We start from the raw sequence: 21,428 nt of genomic DNA, 5'->3' as shown, positions 1-21,428 counted from the left end.
ACTGCATTTATTTATAGTTCTCCTTATTTAGTCGCCAAGTTGCCACCGACTCTTGGCGACTTCATGGACTCTAGCCAGTCAGGCTTCGCTCTCTGTGGGATTTTCCAGACAAGAATACTAGAGTGTGCTGCCATTTCCTTCTCCATTATTTATAGCATGCAATAGAAATTGAAAGTAATAGATCCATTAGCTCTGAAGACCTAGTCATCGGCGGTGGGTGAAATTTACGGTAGCGTGCCTGCTTGTGCAACTGTTCAATCCTTTGCATTCCAGCTGCGCAGAGAAGCCCCCAAAGTAACTTCACGCTTGCCCACACCACTCTGCCCGACCGCGTTCCAGTCTATGGCACATCCGGAGCGTGCCAGAAACAGGATAGGTCCAAGTCTCCGGTTTGTCTTTATTGGAGACCTAGAAACTCACTCAGCCTGACCCTAGGTTGTTAAAAACCCCGGGGCGCCCCTTCGTGGCGTGGGATTCAGAATACCAGCGCCGACGCGCCCAACACGCCAGCCTGCAGGTGGCAAGCTTGTTCTTCAGCAGAAGAGGGGCGGCGGCGGAACCCAGCCGCGCAGCTGGCCCCACCTTTCCCCATCCCAGCGCAAGGAAGGCGGGGCCGCGGATTAGCCCCAAATGGAAGGACCCGCCCCGCCCCCATGGCCCCGCCCATCTCGGGTGGTCGGCCCGCGGCGATTGGCAGGGGCTCGGGGGCGGAGCTCCGGGAGGTGGGCTGAGGGGGCCGGGCCCGGGTCTGGACAAAAGCCGGGAAGAGAAAAAGCCCTGCCTGGGTGGACAGATTCTGGGTTTCTGCTGAGGCCCGGTGAGAAGCCGGAACAGCTAGGGTCCAGCCGGGATTGCCAGAGTGGACACTGAGTGACTGTGTGCTCCCGAGTCATCGCCAACGTACCTTCCCCGCAGGTAGCCGCAGGCTTCGAGGGGCGGCCCCGGTCTCTGGCTCCTGCGAGAAGGCTGTTAGTGGCTAGTGTGGGGAAAAGGACGCTCAGATCTTGAGCATGCTAGGGGAAATTTAGCGGCACGTCCTGGTCGCAAGGCAGCGGGAAAAAAAAATCCCGGTAGTGGGCGTGGGAGAAGGAAATGGGAGGAAGACGGTGCTAGATGCCTGGTTGTGTAGGCGGCTCGCTGTTACACATTGGAGGGTCAAATTGGGCATGGGGAGGTGGCATGCGGTGACGGATGGAATGCCGGGTCTGCAGCGGAAGAAAAAATCGGGCGGTAGGAGGATGCAGGGACTTGTGGAAGACGAAGTCTTGGGTTTAGGGGGAAGAAGACGTGCGGCCTCGACAACATGTTGGAGGACTTGAGCGTGTGCATGGAACTGGGGCCGACGGGACTGGTGGTGCGGCGGGCTGGAGGCGTCCTCCTGGGGAGCTTTAAAGGGGCGGCGAGGGGCGGTCGGTAGGCCACCTGGTGGCTGCCGGGGGTGGAGGAAATGTCGCCGTCGGCATTTCAAGTTAAGGTGGAGAGGGGTTAAAGGTCCCTCCGCTCAGGAGGGAAGGGTCGGGCGTGGAAGGAGGAACCCAGCTGGCTTCGGTTGCACAAGGGCCACAAAGACGCATGCAGGCCAAGAGCCGGCTGGTCCCCGAAGGACGTACAAACCTCAAGACTAGCTAACGGACAACGAACCCGGGCCGCGCCCACGGACGCGCCCTCCTCCGTGTGCAAGCAGGGGTATTTATTATACTGTATTTGGAAAGTGCATGCGGACCTAAAACTGTCCTTTGCCCCTTAGGGTGCACTTGACACTGTACTTTAAAACAGATAAACTGGGCTGCCTGGCTTAACAAAAAAAAAAGCTAAATTCTCCGGAGTAGAGTGCTGGAGTGTCTTGTACCTTATCTCGGTCTCTGTTTTTTTGTTTTGTTTTAGGAGGTAAGCTGAGTCTGCGAGACTGAGAGGAGTTGGGGTGATTAGAAATTGTAAAGGTGAGAATAAGTAATTCCTCCCCCTTTTTTCATATGGCAATACTGCGTTTAACTGGTGGAGGTCTTGGAGGTGGTCGGAGGCCCTGTAAGGGAATGACTCAGGAATTTTTCCACCAATAAATTGCAACTGTTTCCTTGTTTCTTTCAGTCTAGAGTCTTCTCTGCAAGACACTTTTTTTTTTTTTGCACAGAAATTAGTGTCGTTCATGAACTCAGCACCCTCACCCCCCACACACCCCCTGAAGCAGCTTTTCTTAAACTACTTTGTTGTTAGTTCAGGTTTATTTTCTAGCATTGCACATGTGTGTCAGGAGATTGGAATTCAGCTGCTCCATAAATGAACTAGCTTGTTGGAAAAGGCCTTCCTTCTGAAATCAGGGTTTGGGTGGAGACAAAAGATCTGAGGGACTAGAGTAGAAAGTGAATTCAGTGGTATCTGAAGCCCACCCTCATAGGATTCAAATCTAGAAGAAATAAAATAGTGTCCTACAGTGTAGTAACCCAGGGTCTACAATAAAGCTTCACTTTTTAAATTAAAAGATGGTAAAAATGTAATGGGTAAGTATCATGAAGAAAACCTTTAATGTTTCAGTTATGCATTATGAAATATAGAAAGATTAATCAGAAAGTGTTTGCTTAACCAAAAAATATTATCACTTATTACTGAAATTTCAAGTTTGCTGTATGACTTTTTATTAACTGTATTTGCCATTAAAGAAAAATAGCCAAGTCATAACTCTTGCATAATACTTCATAGGAATATGGCCTTGGAAATGTATCAAAACTGAGATAAGTTTGCTGCCTCTTTTTGTTTTGTTCATGATACAGATGTGACTGTGGGATCAGTGTGATTAAATCATATGCTTTAAGCTGTACTTTAAATTATACTTGAAATTACAAATGGGAAGTAGCTGACTCATTCATACCAGTGTGTTCACTTTTTTATTCTAGTTGAGTTCCAGATGGTCCCCCAGTAATGGTCTAGAGAACCTCCTAAATACTAATATAATAAGCAAAATCCCAGAATTGCAAATTGGGAAGTGAAAATGGGCCTAGAGGTTAGGAATATATCTTGGCTTGTCATGAGGAACTGAAGCTCATAGTCAATCATTACATTTAAAAATATAAAGGCCAGACAACTTTAACTCAACTTTTTGAGATAATGTTTATAGACCTCTTCCTTAATAATATTTTAAAGTCAATTCTCCTTTCAGTCCTCAACTGTAAATTAATAGAATAAAAGCAGTCTGTTGTTATCTTCTAGGGGAGAAAATAGTTTCCATTAAAGCACCGTGAAAGGGAACAGATACCTTTAGCAGGCTCAGTGCCTGTTACTTTCAGGAAACATCCCTTTCTTTAAGCCTAAGCCCTATGGCAACCTGCTTCAGAATTCTTGCCTAGAGAATTCCGTGGACAAAGGAGCCTGGCAGGCTATAGTCTATGCATTCCAAAGCATCAGATGTGACTGAGCAACGAACACTTTCACTTTTTACAAAGGGCTTCCCAGGTGAGACTTATAGTAAAAAAAACCCACCAATACAGGAGACATAAGAAACATGGGTACAATCCCTGAGTCAGGATGATCCCCCGGAGGCCATGGCTACCCATTCCAATATTCTTGCCTGGAGAATCCCATGGACAGAGGAGCCCGGGGGGGGTACAGTCCAAAGGGTCGCAAAGAGTGGGAGGTGACTGAGCGCGTCCATAGAGTGTAGCCCTGCTGTCTCTGGGAATCAGATGGATTAGCATCTGCTACCCCCACATCCCAGGAAGACACCTCTTCCTGGAACAACTCCAATCCGCTATCCCACCCATTGGCAGTTTGCCTTTGCCCACTAATGGCTGGAAGAATAGTCCAGGAGCTGGGATACCAAGGACAGGCCAGGGATATGTTCTGAGCAGTGAAAGTGAAGTCGCTCAGTTGTGTCCGACTCTTTGTGACCCAATGGACTGTAGCCTACCAGGCTCCTCCCTCCATGGGATTCACCAGGCAAGAGTACTGGAGTGGCTTGCCATTTCCTTCTCCAGGGGATCTTCCCAAACCCAGGGATTGAACCCGGGTCTCCTGCATTCCAGGCAGACGCTTTAACCTCTGACCTACCAGGAAAACATACATCTCTATACATACAGATTGCTCTAATTGAGAAATCACTTTGTATTCAGTGTATCACCACCACTATCTTTTACTGTCTCTAGGAAAATAGAGTTCCACCAGGAATTTTTCATCTTTCACTTGTAAAAAGACTTAATTAAATTTTCTTTAAAATGGGTCACTAGAACTTGTTGAATCTTCTTAAGGATAGTTGTTTTAACCAAAACAGCCTCTTAAAAGAGGGGAAATAGTAGTGCCCGTCATTCTGTGCATCTTGAAGGCCTAGCACAATGAGGCGTTGGATAGAAGTGTTCAAATAAACATGATATTTTGGAAATAATCCCATTTGATAAGACAAACCAACAGTCAAGAATAAAGAATAGTGATTGACATTATTAAGGGCATGTGACAGGCTCCGGCTCCCCCACGCTCTAGCTGGATGGCCTTGGAAAGCTTGCTTTCTTTTAGCAAAGTAGAATGGAGAAACAGTTTCCATCGTACAGGGTTGTTGTGACTGTTGACTCAGAAATCACACAAGAGGCATGTAACACAATGCTTTATACAGAGAATGTATTCAATTCTAATGGTTAATGTAATTGTTACTAGCTTTCTGTGCAATCATGCTATTATGAATTGTTCTTTTTAGTAATCACCAAATTGTATTTTGCTTTTACATGGTAATGAAACAAATGATGAGGTATGTGTCTTATCTTTTTTTCCTCTTAGAGGTTTATTGAAGTCAACATGTCTCACAAAATCCAAGGAGGATCTGTGGTAGAGATGCAAGGAGATGAAATGACACGAATCATTTGGGAGTTGATTAAAGAGAAACTCATTTTTCCCTACGTGGACCTGGACCTGCACAGGTAAATGAATCACTTTGCCAAGCAGCAAACTCAGAAAGCATAATCCGTGTGATTTCAGGGTATGAGTCACTTTTTTGCATAGATACCACTATATCTTGTGAATAAAGCTTTGGGCGAGCTTATATGCAAACAAAACGTAGAACTGGTGTGCCCCTGTGCAGAGAGCAGCTCTGACAGTAGATGTTTGCAGCAAAGTAAGGGTTTATTTTCAGGGCACTGAGTAGGGAGTGGAGACAAGTCTCAGATCCACTCCAACTTGATCTTTGAGTTGTCTTTTTGTTTTTATTATATTTTTGGGTACCCTGGGTCTTTGTTGTAGCACACTGGCTTTCTCTAGTTATGGCGAGCAGGGGCTACTCTCTGGCGAGGATGTAGCAGCCCCTCATTGCAGTGGCTTCTCTTGTTGCAGAGCACAGGGTCTGGGCACAGGGCCTCAGCAGTTGTGGCGCGTGGGCTTAGTTGCCCTGCTGCACGTGGAATCTTCTGGACCAGGGATCAAACCTGTGTTCCCTGCATTGGCAGGGGGGTTCCTAACTACTGGACCACCAGGGAAAGCCTGCTGCTGCTGCTAAGTCACTTCAGTCGTGTCCGACCCTGCAACCGCATAGACGGCAGCCCACCAGGCTCCCCCGTCCCTGGGATTCTCCAGGCAAGAACACTGGAGTGGGTTGCCATTTCCTTCTCCAGGAAGGCCTGAGGGTATTTTTAAATTGTGAAATTTCTGTGACTTTTCTTAAATGTTAGTTTCAGGGAAGTCAGGTTGCATCCAGTTTACATTCTCATGGCTCAGGGGCTGATTTTTTCCCTGGAGAAACAACTTGATTCTGTTGTTACTGATGATACCTAAGTCATAATTATAGTCATTCAGAGTGTTGTCACAATAGCAATGTTAGTTACCTGAGTCCGGTTGACTAGTGTTAAATTAATATAGGATGGAGGTCAGAGGGGACCAAAGAAGAGTTTTAGATAGAGAGATTAATTATAAACTCCAAAGGGAACTCAATTTTAGGGGGACTGGGTTTCAAATATATATGAAATGAATCTTTAATTTTAACATAATACTAGAAATACTGAACTTGTCATTGTTCAGAAGAGAGGAATTAGGATGTCAGCAAAGTGATTTCTCAGGTCTTTCCAAGCCTCTGTTTCCTGCGAGGGTTTTGTTTGTAATAAATCAGTGGCCAAGAGTAACGCGAGGTACTATTTGCAGAGGGGAGGAGAACAGAGCTGCATGCCAAGTTGCTCGGTCTTGTCTGACTCTTTGCGACCTTATGAACTATATAGTCTGCCAGGCTCCTTTGTCCATGGGATTCTCCAGGCAGAATCCTGGAGTAGGTTCCCATGCCCTCCTCTAGAGGATCTTCCCAACCCAGGGATTGAACCCACGTCTTTTACGTCTCCTTCATTGGCTGGTGGGTTCTTTACCACTAGTGCTGCCTGGGAATCCTCTAATAAATCAGTAAACAATGTAGTTAACACAGTTTTGTCCTTTCTAAAGGATAAAGTATTTTCTGCCACTCTGCTTAACTAGTCAGTGGGCCTTTTTACCTGTTCATTCCTTGTCTTTTCTGCATTTTATACAATTATAGCACAGAATTCTCGAAGTTATCTAATAAAATCCCCACCTTTCAGGAGAAGTTCCCTAAACCATTTGTGTCCAAGACCCTGATGCTGGGAAAGATTGAGGACAGGAGAAGAAGGGGACAACAGAGGATGAGATGGTTGGATGGCATCGCTGACTCAATGGACACGAGTTTGAGCAAGCTCCAAGAGATAGTGAAGGCCAGGGAAGCCTTCTGGTGGCTAAGCTGTTGAATAAGGGCTTCCCTGGTGACTCAGATGGTAAAGAATCTGCCTGCAATGCTGGAGACCTGGGTTGGATCCCTGGGTTGGGAAGATCCCCGGAGAAGGGAAAGGCTATCCACTCCAGTATCCTGGCCTGGAAAATTCCATGGACCGTATAGTCCATGGGGGTCCCAGAGTTGGACACAACTGATTGACTTTCGTGTACATGGCAGTAGGTGAATTTGCAGAACAATTCCCATGATAATAGCTACAAAGATTCTCTTTAGCCTAGAGGCATAAGGAGCTTTAAAGGACAGTCATTATACCTAGAAGGCAGAGTTACTGGCTAAAAACTAAAAAATATTTGGAGACTTAAACAAGTGTAAGTAGTTCCAAGATTGCTATTTGTTTGTTTTATTTTCTGTTGTCTAGACAGTGATTGGGACCATTTATTCATTTTTTTTTTTTTCACTTAGAAGCAAAAAAATCCACTGATGTGCTGTAAGATTCTTTTGATGAAAAATGTTTCCTGTGAACGTGAATATTGCTGACTACTGCTGTTTGAGTTAAGAGTGGACTTTTTATAGATATTCAGCACTTTCTAAGTCAGAAGATAAGAGTGTCTTTTTTAGTGCCGATGGAAAAAAAATTAATAATCTAAGAAAGAAAGGGAGAATTGTATTCATGTCAGCTTGAGTATTCAGAAAGCTCTGAGGACCATTCTGCCCACTTGGGGTCAAAGAGCAGTTATGTAACTTTTTGAGACAGAGTGTTATAGGTCATGTTGAAAATTTACACATAATCCACGACTGTGCTTACAAAGTGACCCCTTACAAGATTAAGAAGGAAGGATATCCTAAGGAGGTCTGGAGGTTGACAATTGACAATAGACCCTCAAGGAGAGGGAGGAGATGCGAACAGTTAAAGCAGCTTGGAATTATTTTTATTTGGAAATATATCACCAGATTGGATGCCCTTTTGCATTTCCATCACAAGGAGTGGGATATCTAAAGGAAGGAAAATACCAGAAGTGAAACAAGAGTTTGAGGGGCTTGATAATTCAGCAAATTTTGAAAGCTGAAAAAACTAGAAAACTTTTTAAGCCTTGGAAAACAAAATAAACTGTTACATTACTGTTTCGTTTTTCCTACTTTTGACAAACTATTACCTACTTTAAAGTTTTACAGTCTTCTCTGCTCTGAACAACCAGCTTTCTTTCACACTCTGAATAACTTGCAGTCTGGGTGTTGGTGTATTTTACGCTATAAATCAGTGGGCTATATAAAGTCATTGCTGGATTCCATTATAAACTTCAGGCTTGTTTCCAGGAGAAAGACTTGCCTGAGATTTAGGGAAAGGTTCAGTATACAGCTAATTGGCCTTAATAGTTATTAGCATTTTTTGGCACTGACTGTCTCAGCTGTAACTCCCACCACTTCAGTGCCAAACTGCAAGAAATCCTTTTAGTCCTCAGCCGCTTTATTTTTAGAGCACAGTATTTTCTAAGGGGAAAATAATACTTAGGTTTGCATTTTTATGCTAATCAGATGAAGAAGGTCTGCAGAAAGTGGTGATAAAGAGTAGGCCGAGAGGAAAGGGTACAGTGGTTTTTATTTTATTTCCTTCTCAACAGCTTCCCACAACACAGTGTGGCCCAGCGGTCTACCCCTTCTTAGAGGTCTTTTTAGTTGGCAGCCATCTTTGTGTCAAGGGTACACTAATGCTAAAACTCAGCAGATTTAGGTGTGTACGGAGCCTTCACTTTCTGCAGGGCAGGCCCCGTGTACCATCAGCATGCATAGAGTTGTGCATGGGGATAGAAGGGGAGTATCTTCAGTCACCTGTAGGTATGTCTGGAAAAGTTACGCTTTCAACCTTTCCCTCCCAGCTACGATTTAAGCATAGAGAATCGCGATGCCACCAATGACCAGGTCACCAAGGACGCTGCAGAAGCTATAAAGAAGTACAACGTTGGTGTCAAGTGTGCCACCATCACCCCCGATGAGAAGAGAGTGGAGGAGTTCAAGCTGAAACAAATGTGGAAGTCTCCGAATGGCACCATCCGAAATATCCTGGGTGGCACTGTCTTCAGGGAAGCTATTATCTGCAAAAATATTCCCCGGCTCGTGAGCGGATGGGTAAAACCCATTATCATAGGTCGTCATGCTTATGGGGATCAAGTAAGTCGTGTTGGCATGACTTGACTTTCCATGTTCTTTTCTCGTGGCTTTTGATTGCCCAGCAGTTCTGATTTCTATGTGCTTTACTCTCTTTTGGTGTCTGCTTCCATTAAGGGAGGTATGTGCTCAGTCACTTCAGTCATATCCAAGTCTTTGTGACTCCGTGGACTATAGCCCTCCAGGCTCCTCTGTCCATGGAATTCTCCGGGCCAGAATACTGGAGTGGGTAGCCTTTCCCTTCTTCAGGGGATCTTCCCGACCCAGGGATGAAACCCACGTTTCCTGTACTCCAGGCAGAATCTTTTATCACTGAGCCACCAGGAAAGCCCACAAATGATGTATAGAATTGAAAAATGAATATATATGTGTATATATACACACACCCATAGACATTTAGATAAAAGTAAATTCAGATAAACTTATAGGTACCTATCTCACTATAAATGACTTTTTTATAGGCCTTTTTTGGGGTCTTTTTATTAGGTTAAACCATATGATAAAGACATTTTCGTATAATTTCCTGTGGTTTAACTGAATCAGTGGTTCAGCCAAACCCGGGCTGTACAATAGGACCTTTTTACAGGTTTTTTGGTGTTTGTTTTATTTTGCATTGCCATTTAAAAAAAAGCTTTTTTTGTTTTAATTCCAATGCCTTTGTCCCACCCTACACTAGCTAAATCTCAGTTCCGCGGTGTTTTGAAGCTCTCCAGGTGATTCTAATGTGCAGACAGAATTGAGAACTACCAAAGATGATTATATTAAACATGATCATTTCATGCATAAAAGGACAAACTAACTCAGTAGTTGAAAGCAGTCTCTTCAGAACATTTCCTCCTTGAGGGAAGAAGAAAAGTCTAGTTTCTATACTTCTGTACAAGTAGGCTTGTGGCCAAATTAAACAGAAACATTACCAACTAAACTAAAAATTCTGTGTTGAAACTAAAGTTTCAGACTTTCATAGAAAGCAGCGCATGTCTTACAAGAGCCTTAAAAACAAGAGTCTCTGTCCCTGACACCCAGAGGCTTTGATGTCACCATCGTTGAAAATAGTATGGGTAGAGCAGACCACTCTCTGTTGCTGGGGGCTGGGTTACCAGGTCAGTCCTTGAGCGGCAGTTCACTTTGTTCTACTGTGTATTTCAGGCTATCCCTTCGTCCTGGCAGTTCCCTTCACAGATAACTCGGAGGCTCAGAAGAGGGAATGTAGATGAGATTGCTACAAACTCACTAGTCCTGGGAACATGGCCCTAAGTTATATCCTTTTTTTCCTTTTCCCTTTTTTAAAAATGATTGTGGCATCAATCACTGGAAGAATGGTCATTCTAGCCTACTAGATTGAAAATTCCAAGCGTCTAGAAAGCATTTATGGTGCTTTGACACCTTTTGAGAAATGAGAATCAGTTACTACCAATATATGTCAGAAATGTTCTGCATAGAATAGATATTAATGTCATTATCTGACAGCTGTTCTTTCAGCTGTCTTTAGTATTGCTATAAACAAAGATAAATAAGTTTGACTGGCATCTGCTGGTACCTGACTCTGAAAGTATTCTAATCTGAGCCATCGAAGAAGGTACAAGGCAGCAAAGATTGACATATGCCTAGTGTGGGCTGGGCATATTTTTCCTTACCTGTACCAGAGGTAGCTGTCCTTAGAAGGCCCTTTCTTAAGGGTCATCAGCCTACTGCAGCTGCTTCTAGAATGATGTTCATGAAGAGAACAAGCCCTGAAGGTCCAAGGACCAGACCCTAAATGGGTTATTTGCACTACATCATAGTTCCTCCCTTGTAAGATTGATGGAAGAATCAAAAGAGATAATGTGGGATACAGGTTAATCACTTAAAGTGTGTCTCCTAGTGAGGACCAGGCGCTAGCACTCTCAACATCATCTTCAGTGCCATGCTGCACTTAATCACTCCATCGTGTCCGACTCTGTGACCCCACGGACTGTAGGCCACCAGACTCCACTGTCCGTGGGAATTCTCCAGGCAGGAATACTAGAGTGGGTTGCCATGCCCTCTGGGGGATCTGCCCAACCCAGGGATCAAACCCACGTCTCCCACATTGCTGGTGGATTCTTTATCGTCTGAGCCACCAGGGAAGCCCATGTTCAGTGCTACAGTTAGTATATTGTCGGCCCCCAAGAGAAGACTTCCCTGACCTCCAGGTTATGGTCATTTCTCTTCCTCCATCTTCCAGTCGCATTTTTTAATCTATGCCTGCTGTTGACATTTGAAAGCTGTTAATGTTGCTTCACTTTTGTATGAGTTTGTTAGGTCATAGACTTTGTAAGAGGGAAGACTTTGTTACTCTCTTTCATACTCATATCTGTACTTAGAAAACTGCCCCTTACATTGTAAGCACCTGATAAATACTGATGTCCAATGTGTACTCCTACTAACTAGCTTTGGGAATTCTCTGGACCTCTTTATCTCCATCTTTCAATTAGAAAGTTGGGCCGCACTGTACTGTTGTCTGGGTGTCTTCCAGCTCTGTAGTCTATGGGTTTTATTTTCCCTTCATGTAATTCTTGTTAGGACAGTTTTGAGATTTATTTTCTTTTTTCCCCCTATACAGTATAGAGCAACTGATTTTGTTGTGCCGGGGCCTGGGAAAGTAGAGATATCCTATACACCAAGCGATGGATCCCCCAAAACGGTATACCTAGTACATAACTTCACAGGTATGTTTGTATTTTTCATTTTTTTTTAACAGGCCATTTAGACAACGTTATCACCAGTTTTTTAAAGTTAGTTGTGTGGCTGCCTAAAAATGCAACCTGAATCTCTAGTATTTCCACAGGACTCAAAACCTAACATAAAAATGTCATTGGCTTCCAGTGGCATAAAAGGAATTAGCCACTTAATTCACTTAATTGAAAATACAAGTAGATAATTATGCATCTCAAAACAGGGAGGGAAGGTTGACAGGAATCTGTTACACGCAAATTACATAAATTAAATGTTAATAGCCCCAAATTGCCTGTTATGTAGTCCTACGCTTTGGTTCTGGCAGGGTTTTTGTTTGAAAATGGCTTTTTTATTTATTTGCTGAAGTTTTTTCTGGTTCTGAGTGTTTATTTTGTGAAAGTGAACTGTTTGGGTTTTGGTTTGTTGTTGTTGTTGTTTTTTACTTCTTCTCTTCCCTCGATTTTGCTGTTTCTAATAAGGTTCAATATGGCAAATCCCAACCAAAAGTTGTTGAAAGAACAGACTTTCCCCATTGTTAAGCTTGTTAAAAGAACTCACGCAAACAAAATCTCAAAATTTACCTAGCTGTTGTTGTTCTTGCCTCCTCTAAGTCATATCATTTTAAAGGAATCTAGTTCTGCCAGTTTCCACACCTCTCATCCTTAGCCCCAGGCTGGCCCTGGACAGTAGCATAGATTCAAGTTCTAGCTTTCAGTAATAACAGAGTTCAAACAGTAAGAGTTGTGAAACACCCGTGATTATATGGCGCATGATTATTTCTGCCAAAGCAAAACCAACTTTCAGTATCCTCCAGGAAATGATGAGAATTTTCATTCCATGTTTGAAATGTATTCTTAGTGACTGAAGATTGAGTGCACACTTAAAGCTTAAAAGACATGCTTGAAATTTTTTAAAGTGTGAAAAGTGTTTAAAAATCACTTACCCCTTCTTCAGTGTGTTTCTGGTTCATATCAGTTCTTGGTATTTCAGGATCCAAAAGACATGTTTTTCTCATGGGTATTGGCCTTTCAAAACAAGTTAGAATGTCCTTACCTAGAATTGTCTTTCCTCGAATTATGTGTCTCAGAAACTCATGGAATACTGAAATTGGAAGCCTGAACTCAGACATGAGAGCTGGAAGCAGGCTATTTTGGTGGTGGGGGTGGGTTTAGACTTGCTACAGCTGTACCCTATTTACCTTTCTTTTTTTTTTTCTTGTTTTCCCCTCACAGAGAGTGGTGGTGTTGCCATGGGGATGTTCAATCAAGATAAGTCAATTGAAGATTTTGCACACAGTTCTTTCCAGATGGCTTTGTCTAAGAATTGGCCTTTGTATCTGAGCACCAAAAACACTATTCTGAAGAAATACGATGGACGTTTTAAAGACATCTTTCAGGAGATATATGACAAGTAACTACAGTTCTTTTTTCCTTTTTTGGTCACAAATGGCGGCATTTATAATATAGAATTTGTATGCTTATCCCTTTGATTATGAGACAAATTGAGTGAAAACCATCACTATCTCATTAAGATAAAGACAGAACTGAGATTTAACAAGGGTTGAAACAAAACACTTGAGTTGCTTTTAGAAGGGGAATGTGTTCTCAGATAAAGGTCCCACATTTTTTTCAGAGCCAGAATTATTTAATGTGTGAGTGAATGTACCCTGTTAGTGATAGAAAGTTCTAATTTTTCATGTGTGTAAGTTTCTAAATTGGGCCTATTCCATTTTCCTTCTTTGTAATATTTATTTATTTCACCAGGTCTTAGTTGCTCATGCAGGATCTTTAGTTGCAGCACATGGGATTTAATTCCCCAACCAAGGATCAAATCTGGGCCCCCTGCACTGGGAGCTCAAAGTCTTAGCCACTGGACCACCAGGGAAGACCCCATTTCCATTCTTTCTGAAGCCCACTCTTATGATTTAAAACTCTCCTTTTGGGAATTGCCTGGCAGTCCAGTGGTTAGGATTCTACATTTTCACTGCAAAAGGTGTGGGTTCAATCCCTGGTCAGGAAACTAAGATCTTGCAAGCTGTGGGACACAGCCAGTAATTTAAATATAAATAAAGAAAATAAATAAAACTTTGCTTTAATGGAGTCATTTGAACTTAAGTCTACATTTATAATCATTTTAGGTTCAACAGTACTTGAGTACTTGTTAACTTTTAAGATGGCATTCCTCCCTTTAGATACAAGCATTGAGACCAGGGCTGGGATTTTAGGTATCCTTCCCAAGACATTTTAATACCTCCTTCCATTCCCTGTCTGTATCAAACCTGGAAGCTGTCCTAGTTTGCTGAATGATACTGGGTAGTAAAATAGTCTTTCTCTACCCCCTTATATTCTTTTTTTAACATAAATCCTTAAGGCAAGCTCAATCCCAAGAAACAGGTGAGTAGTATATTGAAAACTGTAGAAGTAGTATTAATACTTGGAACACTGTTGTCTTGCTTAATTCTCATATCTCTGCCAAGTGGATGAAATCACCCTTACAGATGGGGAAATGGGAGTTTCATAGCTAGAAAATGAATGGGCAGGGATTTCAGCCCATGTCTGTCAGATCCCCAAATTTGCGTTGCTTCTACTAAAACCTGCTGCTTCCAGCCCCACCTCCAGCCTTTCAGAGAGGCACATGGTATCCCAACAAAACCAATTTCCTTTGTCTATTGTTCTCTTCTCTTTCTCTTTTCTCAGGCAGTACAAATCTGAGTTTGAAGCTCAGAATATCTGGTATGAGCACAGGCTCATTGATGACATGGTGGCCCAAGCTATGAAATCGGAGGGGGGCTTCATTTGGGCCTGTAAGAACTATGATGGGGACGTGCAGTCGGACTCCGTGGCCCAAGGTAAGGAGCTGGAGGACAAGTGGAGGTGGGGCTTGGCCTGCGGCCAACAGGTGGTGCCCAGGTGTGGGAAGAGGGATGCTATAGCCCTTGGTAAAGCTCATGAAATGGTAGCACTGCAAGACATTCAGGTCCATCTTCTCAGCTGACTGATGAGGAAAGTAAGATCAGACTGGGTAGACGACTTCTCTCAGGGGTGCCCAGGAAGTAACTCAGTGGGGTTGAATCTCCAGCCTTAGATGTTAACACAGTTTACATCTCAACCCTTTTCCCTCCTTAAGTTTCACTGCCTCCAATGAGCAGCCCAATCACCTAATCTGAAAATCACTCTTTTTTCCTGCCTTCCAATAAGAATGTAAAAAAACTAGGGGACTCAGGAGAGAAGGGGCCAGGGTTATCTCATAACCAAGGGACCTCCCTCCCAAGAGCCTGTTCATCCCACAACTGGTACAAATCACGCCACTTTTGCCAGCCTTGACAGCTGTTCCATACCACGTAAAACACACGTGTTTACTGCTTAGCTCTAAACACATGAAATCAAGCAAAGAAGCAGACATTGCAGAAACCAGGAGCTTCATGCCAGAGATAGGGACCAGAGGAGCAAAAGCTCTCCCTTCCCTGCCTTCCTCAGTGCTAAGCTGTCCTTCAGTTTCAGTTACTCGTGAAGTGGTGTGCACTGAATTTCCCTGATGAATGTTTGTGTTCACTTCGGTTGCATTTGCTTTCCCCCAGGAAGTACTACTTTTTCTTTCTCTTGTGAAAAGTTAATCATTGCTATCAGTTTGAAAATTAGTAGATCTGCCTGGTTAAAGATGACTTTGATGTCAGATAAATGAGTTACCCAGGTCTTTCTTTACCCTCCTTCTGTTTCTCTTGCATGCTGTGTGCTGTCGCTTCAGTCGTGTCTGACTCTGAGACCCTATGGACCATAACCTGCCAAGCTGTTCTGTCCATAGGATTCTCCAGGCAAGAATACTGGAGTGGGTTGCCATGCCCTTCTCCAGGGGATCGTACTGACCCAGGGATCCAACCCACATCTCTTATGTCTCCTGCATGGGCAGGCACATTCTTTATCACTAGTGCCACCTGGGAGGTCATCACAGTCGTTTGAATGCAGCAGAGAAAGGAGTGTTGCTTAGTGATAATTCCATCACAAAGCAAGGAGAGCAGGGTTCTTAGAATGGGCTCAGATCATCTCATGGTTTCTAAATGTCCTCCTGGCAATAAGAGGGTATCTGGAGGGATATCGCAAATGTTATTGTCAAGCTGTGGAGGTTCAAAGGACTTCAGAGCAAGAGTGCTGCAGTGCAGTGTCCAGCCATGCACTGAAAAGATACCTGGAACCAAGACTGTGTCTGGGCAGTGCCTGCAGGTAAAGGTGACCTCAGCATAGCAGATTAAAAGGCAGCAGAGCTGTCCTCACATGCATTCTTTTCTAGAGGCATGAACTACTTTGGACTCAAACCAAATGTTATATTTCTGTCCTCAGTTTTGACAGTGGTACCAACTAGTGTCTCATGGATAAATAGACTATCACCATGGATATGGCCACAAACATCTCCAGTCAGTGAATATTTGAGCCTCTACTGAAGCCTCATACCGACATAGTGATAGGAAAGGAGCTGCTAATTTGGTACAGAAATTGCTAATTGTACTCAAAGAATTCATAAAGTTTTTTCCTTACTTTCAAACCAAAAAAAAGGTAGCAGCCTATTATAAATTTGCATTGTTAATTCCACAGGTTCTATTGGGAAGTAGCAAAAATGGCGACAAATGTTCTTTGAATTTGAGTATAAGAAAAAATGAATAGAAGAAGGAAAGTCAATTACATGGACTTAAAAGTTGCAGTTTGGTTCTCTGACTAGGAAACCACAGAACAGAATCGTTCTGGTGAGGCTGTAAAAGAGAGCAGGAGCGAGTGGGAGGTGCTCGGATCCACCCTATTTTGTTTTTAACCAGCTTTCTCTTGCCAGTCCCGCGTGAGCCTGTGAGCAGCTTGGTGGCTGGAGAAAACTCCTGAATCTTTATTTTCCCAGAATAGCAGAGCATCTGCACATAAGCATAACAGTGATATATTGAACTCTTATTCTCTGGAGGGTAGTATTCTAAGGAATAAGAATGTGTTTTCTTTTCATATATAGTCATGAATATATGAATATACATCTAATTCTCACAACAGCCCTATGAAGTAGGTGTTTTTACTTTTCTCCCCTCCTCCTTTTTTAAAGATTTGTTTATTGATTTTTGTTTTGGGCCACGCTGGGTCTTCATTGCTGCACACAGGCTTTTCTCGTTGTGGAGAGTGGAGGCTTATCACGGTGGTGGCTTGTGTTGCTGCAGAGTGCAGGCTTCAGTAGTTGGTGCACTTATACTTAGTTACTCCTCAGCACGTGGGATCTTCCCGGGCCAGGGATTGAACCGGCTTCTCCTACACTGGCAGGTGGATTCTTATCCACTGTACCACCAGGGAAGCCCTGCTATACCCATTTTACAGGTAAGGAAACTGAGCCACAGTAGCTAGGAAGTCATGGAACTAGGGTGGAATACAGGCAGTCAGACCATGAGCAGGTGCCTCTGAAGTAAATAAGTGAGGAAAAACGTAGCCTTTTCTGAAAGGCAGAAGAATTACTGATGACTCCATGCACTCATGTTTATTTTGTTCACCGAGTCCTGTCAAGATGAAGTCCTTGTCTTTCCTCTCTGGGAGATCCAGTGCTCTTCCTGCACTTGAATCCCGTCCTTCATGTTCTGCCGCTCACAGGTTATGGCTCTCTCGGCATGATGACCAGTGTGCTGGTTTGTCCAGATGGCAAGACAGTTGAAGCAGAGGCTGCCCACGGGACTGTCACCCGTCACTACCGAATGTACCAGAAAGGACAAGAGACGTCCACCAATCCCATTGGTAAGATAGTGTCGGCTGCTACATTGATTTCCAACCAGAATAGAAATCTCCAAAGGGACTCCAACGTGTTCCTTTGGCTGCCCAATGCCTTGTGTATAAAACCATCACCTAGCAGCTCATTTGTCCTACCAATAAGAACTGCTTTAATATGTTTCCTAAAATATACACAATATATGCTTTTCCATTTTGTGGGAGGATATATATTACAGAGAAGAATGTTATCAACAAGCATTTTCCTTTTCCTTTTCTTTTGCTGCTGTGAAACATCACATGTGGCTGAGAATCTAAAGCCATATTGACAGGCCCCTTTTAACTAAGTTTTAAGGACAGTGCTTTTTTTTTTTAATTAATTTTTTTAATTTTTGGCTGTGCTGGGTCTTTGTTGCTGTGCACAGTCTTTCTTTAGTGGCAGAGGGTGGGGGCTACTCTAGTTGCAGTGTATGGGCTTCTCATTGTAGCAGCTCCTCTTGTTTCAGAGCACAAGCTCTGGAGCATGGGCTCAGTAGTTGTGGCACACAGGCTTAGGTGTCCATGTCATGTGGAATTCTCCCAGACCAGGGATTGAACCCACATCCCCTGCATTGGCAGGTGGATTCTTAACCACTGGACCACCAGGGATGTCCTCAAGGACAGCACTTTAAAAACATTACAGCCTGGAAAGAGAAGAGACCAGTACAGACGAGATAAAAGAGGTTGTGACCTTTACCAGATTAGTAAGTTCCCTACCATGACTATATGCTTTCTTAAAGCTCTAACAAAATCCAAAACATTTCCTCTACAAAAATGCAGGTTGTTTTTTTTTCAAGTTTCTATTTGATAAAATATTTCCTGAAACTTAAAGCTCATGTGGATAGCATCCAATGAAGTCAGTCACTTAAACAAAAGAAATATTCTATTTTGTCAAACAAAGACTTGGGAATATTTCTAATCAGCATGATTGAATTGTGCTTTTTTTTTATTCCCCCTGTCTTTCAGCTTCCATTTTTGCCTGGACCAGAGGCTTAGCCCACAGAGCTAAGCTTGATAACAATAAAGAGCTCAGCTTTTTTGCAAAGGCTTTGGAAGAAGTCTGTATTGAGACCATTGAGGCTGGCTTCATGACCAAGGACTTAGCTGCATGTATTAAAGGTTTACCCAAGTAAGTATAAGATGCTGTAAGCTCTGTGGTCAAATTACCATTTATCCTCACTGGGCTCAAAACATTAAGTGGTTTCTGGGGTTACATGAATTATTATTTGTCATCTGGTTCAAGAGTCAGGAGACATTATCTGTAAACTGTCAGATAATAAACATTTCAGGCTTTACGGAACGTATGGCAAGTATTGAACTTTGCCTCCACGGCGCGAAAGCAGTCAGTGGTGATACAAGAGCTAATGGGAGTGGCAGTGTTCCAATCAAACCCTGTGTACAGAACCAGGCTGCAGTCTGGACTGAGGTCATGAGCCAAGCTGTAGTGTGCTCACCCCTGATCTAGTTGGCAGTCAACTGGGTGGCAAGGTTCTGCTTAATAAAACAAAATTACAGACATTTTGAAACAAAGAGACCTCCAAGGCTATTTTATTCCACCTCTTTATCTTCAATTTAGTAAGAAAAGTAAGGAGCATAGGTACAAGATGTCCAGCTGCTCATAGTCCCTTCCTTAAGTATCTGTAGCCGCCAGTCAGATAATCGTTTTGCCCAGGACTTTTTTGAGAACATGGAAGCCTGTATCCTAGCTGAATTAGCTGCTGATCAGGGATTTCCTCCCTTAATCAAAGCTGGCTACTATGGCTCATGTCAAGAAATGAAAAAACAACAAAATTCTGTAAAGCAATTATCCTTCAGTAAAATCTAACACCAATCCTATGTCTCATTTGTGGGTCCTCAGAGATCTCTGTTTAGGGTCAGTATACCTCAGTCATGGGGATATGCTCCATTACTACATCTTTCTTATTTTAAATTTTCAGCAAGAATACAATGTCTGAAATGTTCCTATCAGTGTGTTACTTTTAAGCCTAGTTGGATAGACACCTGTCATCAGGATTATGAGAGCCAGTCCATTGTCTTTTGTTTTTTAAGAAAGACAAAGGTAGATATAAGAGCACCAGAGTGGTTTTTTGTTTGTTTGTTTGAGGACATGTGACAATTTGTAGGGACATAAGTAAAAAGATGACTGTACCTGGACATGTTCTTTTAACGAAGAATGAGAAATAAGAAGTAGGATGATTTCAGTCTCCCAGGCATTAGCCTGAATGAAGCTCTGGGGCAGTTTTACTCTTAAAGCTACAAGACCAGGAACCCCCTGAGTGAGTGTGTGTGTTTGGCCTGGCTCCACTCAGACTGCCTGTAGCCTGGATCAGGCCCTTGAACCGTAAATGCAGTCATCGGCCATAAACTTGTAGCTTGTTAACATTAATCACTTTTCTTCTAGAAATAAATAGAATGCTACATTAAGCAGCATGTCTCAGACTTTTTCTCTACCAGATCAGAGACAAACTAAATTTCCTTCTTTTTTCCTTCCTCCATTAGCGTGCAACGTTCTGACTACTTGAATACGTTTGAGTTTATGGATAAACTCGGAGAGAACCTGCAGTTAAAACTAGCCCAGGCCAAACTTTAAGGTCATTTCTTGTCTTTGGAGGATGTTTTTTTTTCTGGTAACTAGGGTCTACTGGTTTACATTTTTCTCTATAACTCTCAAGGGTAAAGGCAAAATCAATTTTGTAATTTGTTTAGAAGCCAGAGTTTATCTTTTCTATAAGTTTACAGCCTTTTTCTTATGCATACAGTTATGCCACCTTTGTGAACGTGGCCGGGGACTTTTTTTTTAATTTTATTTTCTACTAATAGCCTAGGAATTATTTTTAATGTCCACTTGTACTCTCTGTCACTTTTTCTTATGTGCTAAGATCAATGACCAAAGTCAACAGTGCTCAAAAGGATAAACTATAGCCACGGTATTATTCCCTGAAATTGTATAGAGATTCATTCCCTTTCTTGCTTTTCATGGCCTGGGGCGCTGGGTCATTCTAATATAACAGATATCTCATTATTTGCAGTAGAAGCTGCATGTTAGACTTGCATATGATTTGAAATGAAGAGCATGGCTGTAACTAAAACGTATTGAAGACTCATCTTTGTTAAGAGCTCTAGTTGAATCTTTTAAAAATACTAAATATTTTTGAGCTCCTTGGAGAATCCAGAAGAAATACTCCCTGAGGGGGCGGGGGTTGTCCTCTGTGTTTGTCTCCTCCTCCTGGCCTTGTGTGGCCTAAGTATTTTGCGACCTTGAACAGCATGTTTCATCCAAGTGCAATAATACAAGCTGCACCTTTTTTTTGGACCTCTGCTGGCCTCTTTTATTTCCTTTATGTAAATGTGATTTTTCAGAAGTTGATTGTAAACACTATCCTAGTCCTGTTCTTCATCTAAACTATCGATTTTAATTAAAATTCAGTGCTAATGAACTAGTCTCCTGAGTTTTTATTTATCGACTGTATTGCAGGTACCAGGAACCCTGCTAGATCCTAGCCATAGGATTTTGGTTTTAAAAAGAGTCTCTGCCCTCAAGGAGTTTACTGTGGGGGAAAATGGTTAGGTAAACAGATAGTAAGATGTGGATTCTACAGAGAAAGGGAAAGAACACCGACGATCGAACAAAAAGGGAACAAAAGGGAATATTAGGCAATTGAGTCTCTGTGTGTGCTGAGTTTAGTATCATTAGCATATAAGTTAATAGGGAGCCAGTGAAAACTTAAGGAAGGGACATGATCATCAGTTCAGTTCAGTTCAGTTCATTTGCTCAGTCCTGTCCGACTCTTTGCGACCCCATGAATCGCAGCACGCCAGGCCTCCCTGTCCATCACCAACTCCCAGAGTTCACTCAGACTCACGTCCATCAAGTCGGTGATGCCATCCAGCCATCTCATCCTCTGTCGTCCCCTTCTCCTCCTGCCCCCAATCCCTTCCAGCATCAGAGTCTTTTCCAATGAGTCAACTCTTTGCATGAGGTGGCTAAAGTACTGGAGTTTCAGCTTTATCATCAGTCCTTCCAAAGAACACCCAGGACTGATCTCCTTCAGAATGGACTGGTTGGATCTCCTTGCAGTCCAAGGGACCCTCAAGAGTCTTTTCCAACACCACAGTTC

At 43.0% G+C, this 21,428-nt stretch overlaps 1 protein-coding gene across 3 annotated transcripts; it reads left to right on the top strand.

Annotated features, from left to right (window-relative positions):
• The first annotated feature begins 782 nt into the window (after positions 1-782).
• Positions 783-20,722, top strand: IDH1 (isocitrate dehydrogenase (NADP(+)) 1). 3 transcript variants are annotated; one of them, XM_068967442.1, is made up of 10 exons: positions 783-915; positions 1,885-1,940; positions 4,759-4,898; positions 8,572-8,863; positions 11,442-11,547; positions 12,787-12,964; positions 14,251-14,402; positions 17,161-17,301; positions 18,277-18,439; positions 19,810-20,722. In XM_068967442.1, exons 3-10 carry the CDS (start codon positions 4,777-4,779, stop codon positions 19,898-19,900), a joined length of 1,245 nt encoding a protein of 414 aa, XP_068823543.1. In that variant the 5' UTR covers positions 783-915; positions 1,885-1,940; positions 4,759-4,776; the 3' UTR covers positions 19,901-20,722. The 3 variants fall into 3 exon arrangements, with proteins under 3 accessions (XP_068823543.1, XP_068823544.1, XP_068823545.1); XM_068967443.1 differs by lacking the exon at positions 783-915 and adding an exon at positions 1,125-1,230; XM_068967444.1 differs by lacking the exon at positions 783-915 and adding an exon at positions 1,573-1,686.
• The last annotated feature ends 706 nt before the right edge of the window (positions 20,723-21,428 follow it).

Source organism: Capricornis sumatraensis, chromosome 3 (genome assembly GCF_032405125.1).
Source record: "Capricornis sumatraensis isolate serow.1 chromosome 3, serow.2, whole genome shotgun sequence".
NCBI classification, from domain to species: Eukaryota; Metazoa; Chordata; class Mammalia; order Artiodactyla; family Bovidae; genus Capricornis; species Capricornis sumatraensis.
Note: the sequence above shows the minus strand (reverse complement) of the source record. Positions and strands in the feature narration are given on the sequence as shown.

Bases quoted from the DNA above. Each gene is read 5' to 3' on its own strand.
- IDH1 (XM_068967442.1), top strand. From the start codon at position 4,777: ATGTCTCACAAAATCCAAGGAGGATCTGTGGTAGAGATGCAAGGAGAT. The intron at 17,302-18,276 runs GTAAGATAGTGT...CCTGTCTTTCAG, and splicing joins GACGTCCACCAATCCCATTG to CTTCCATTTTTGCCTGGACC. The intron at 18,440-19,809 runs GTAAGTATAAGA...TTCCTCCATTAG, and splicing joins TGTATTAAAGGTTTACCCAA to CGTGCAACGTTCTGACTACT.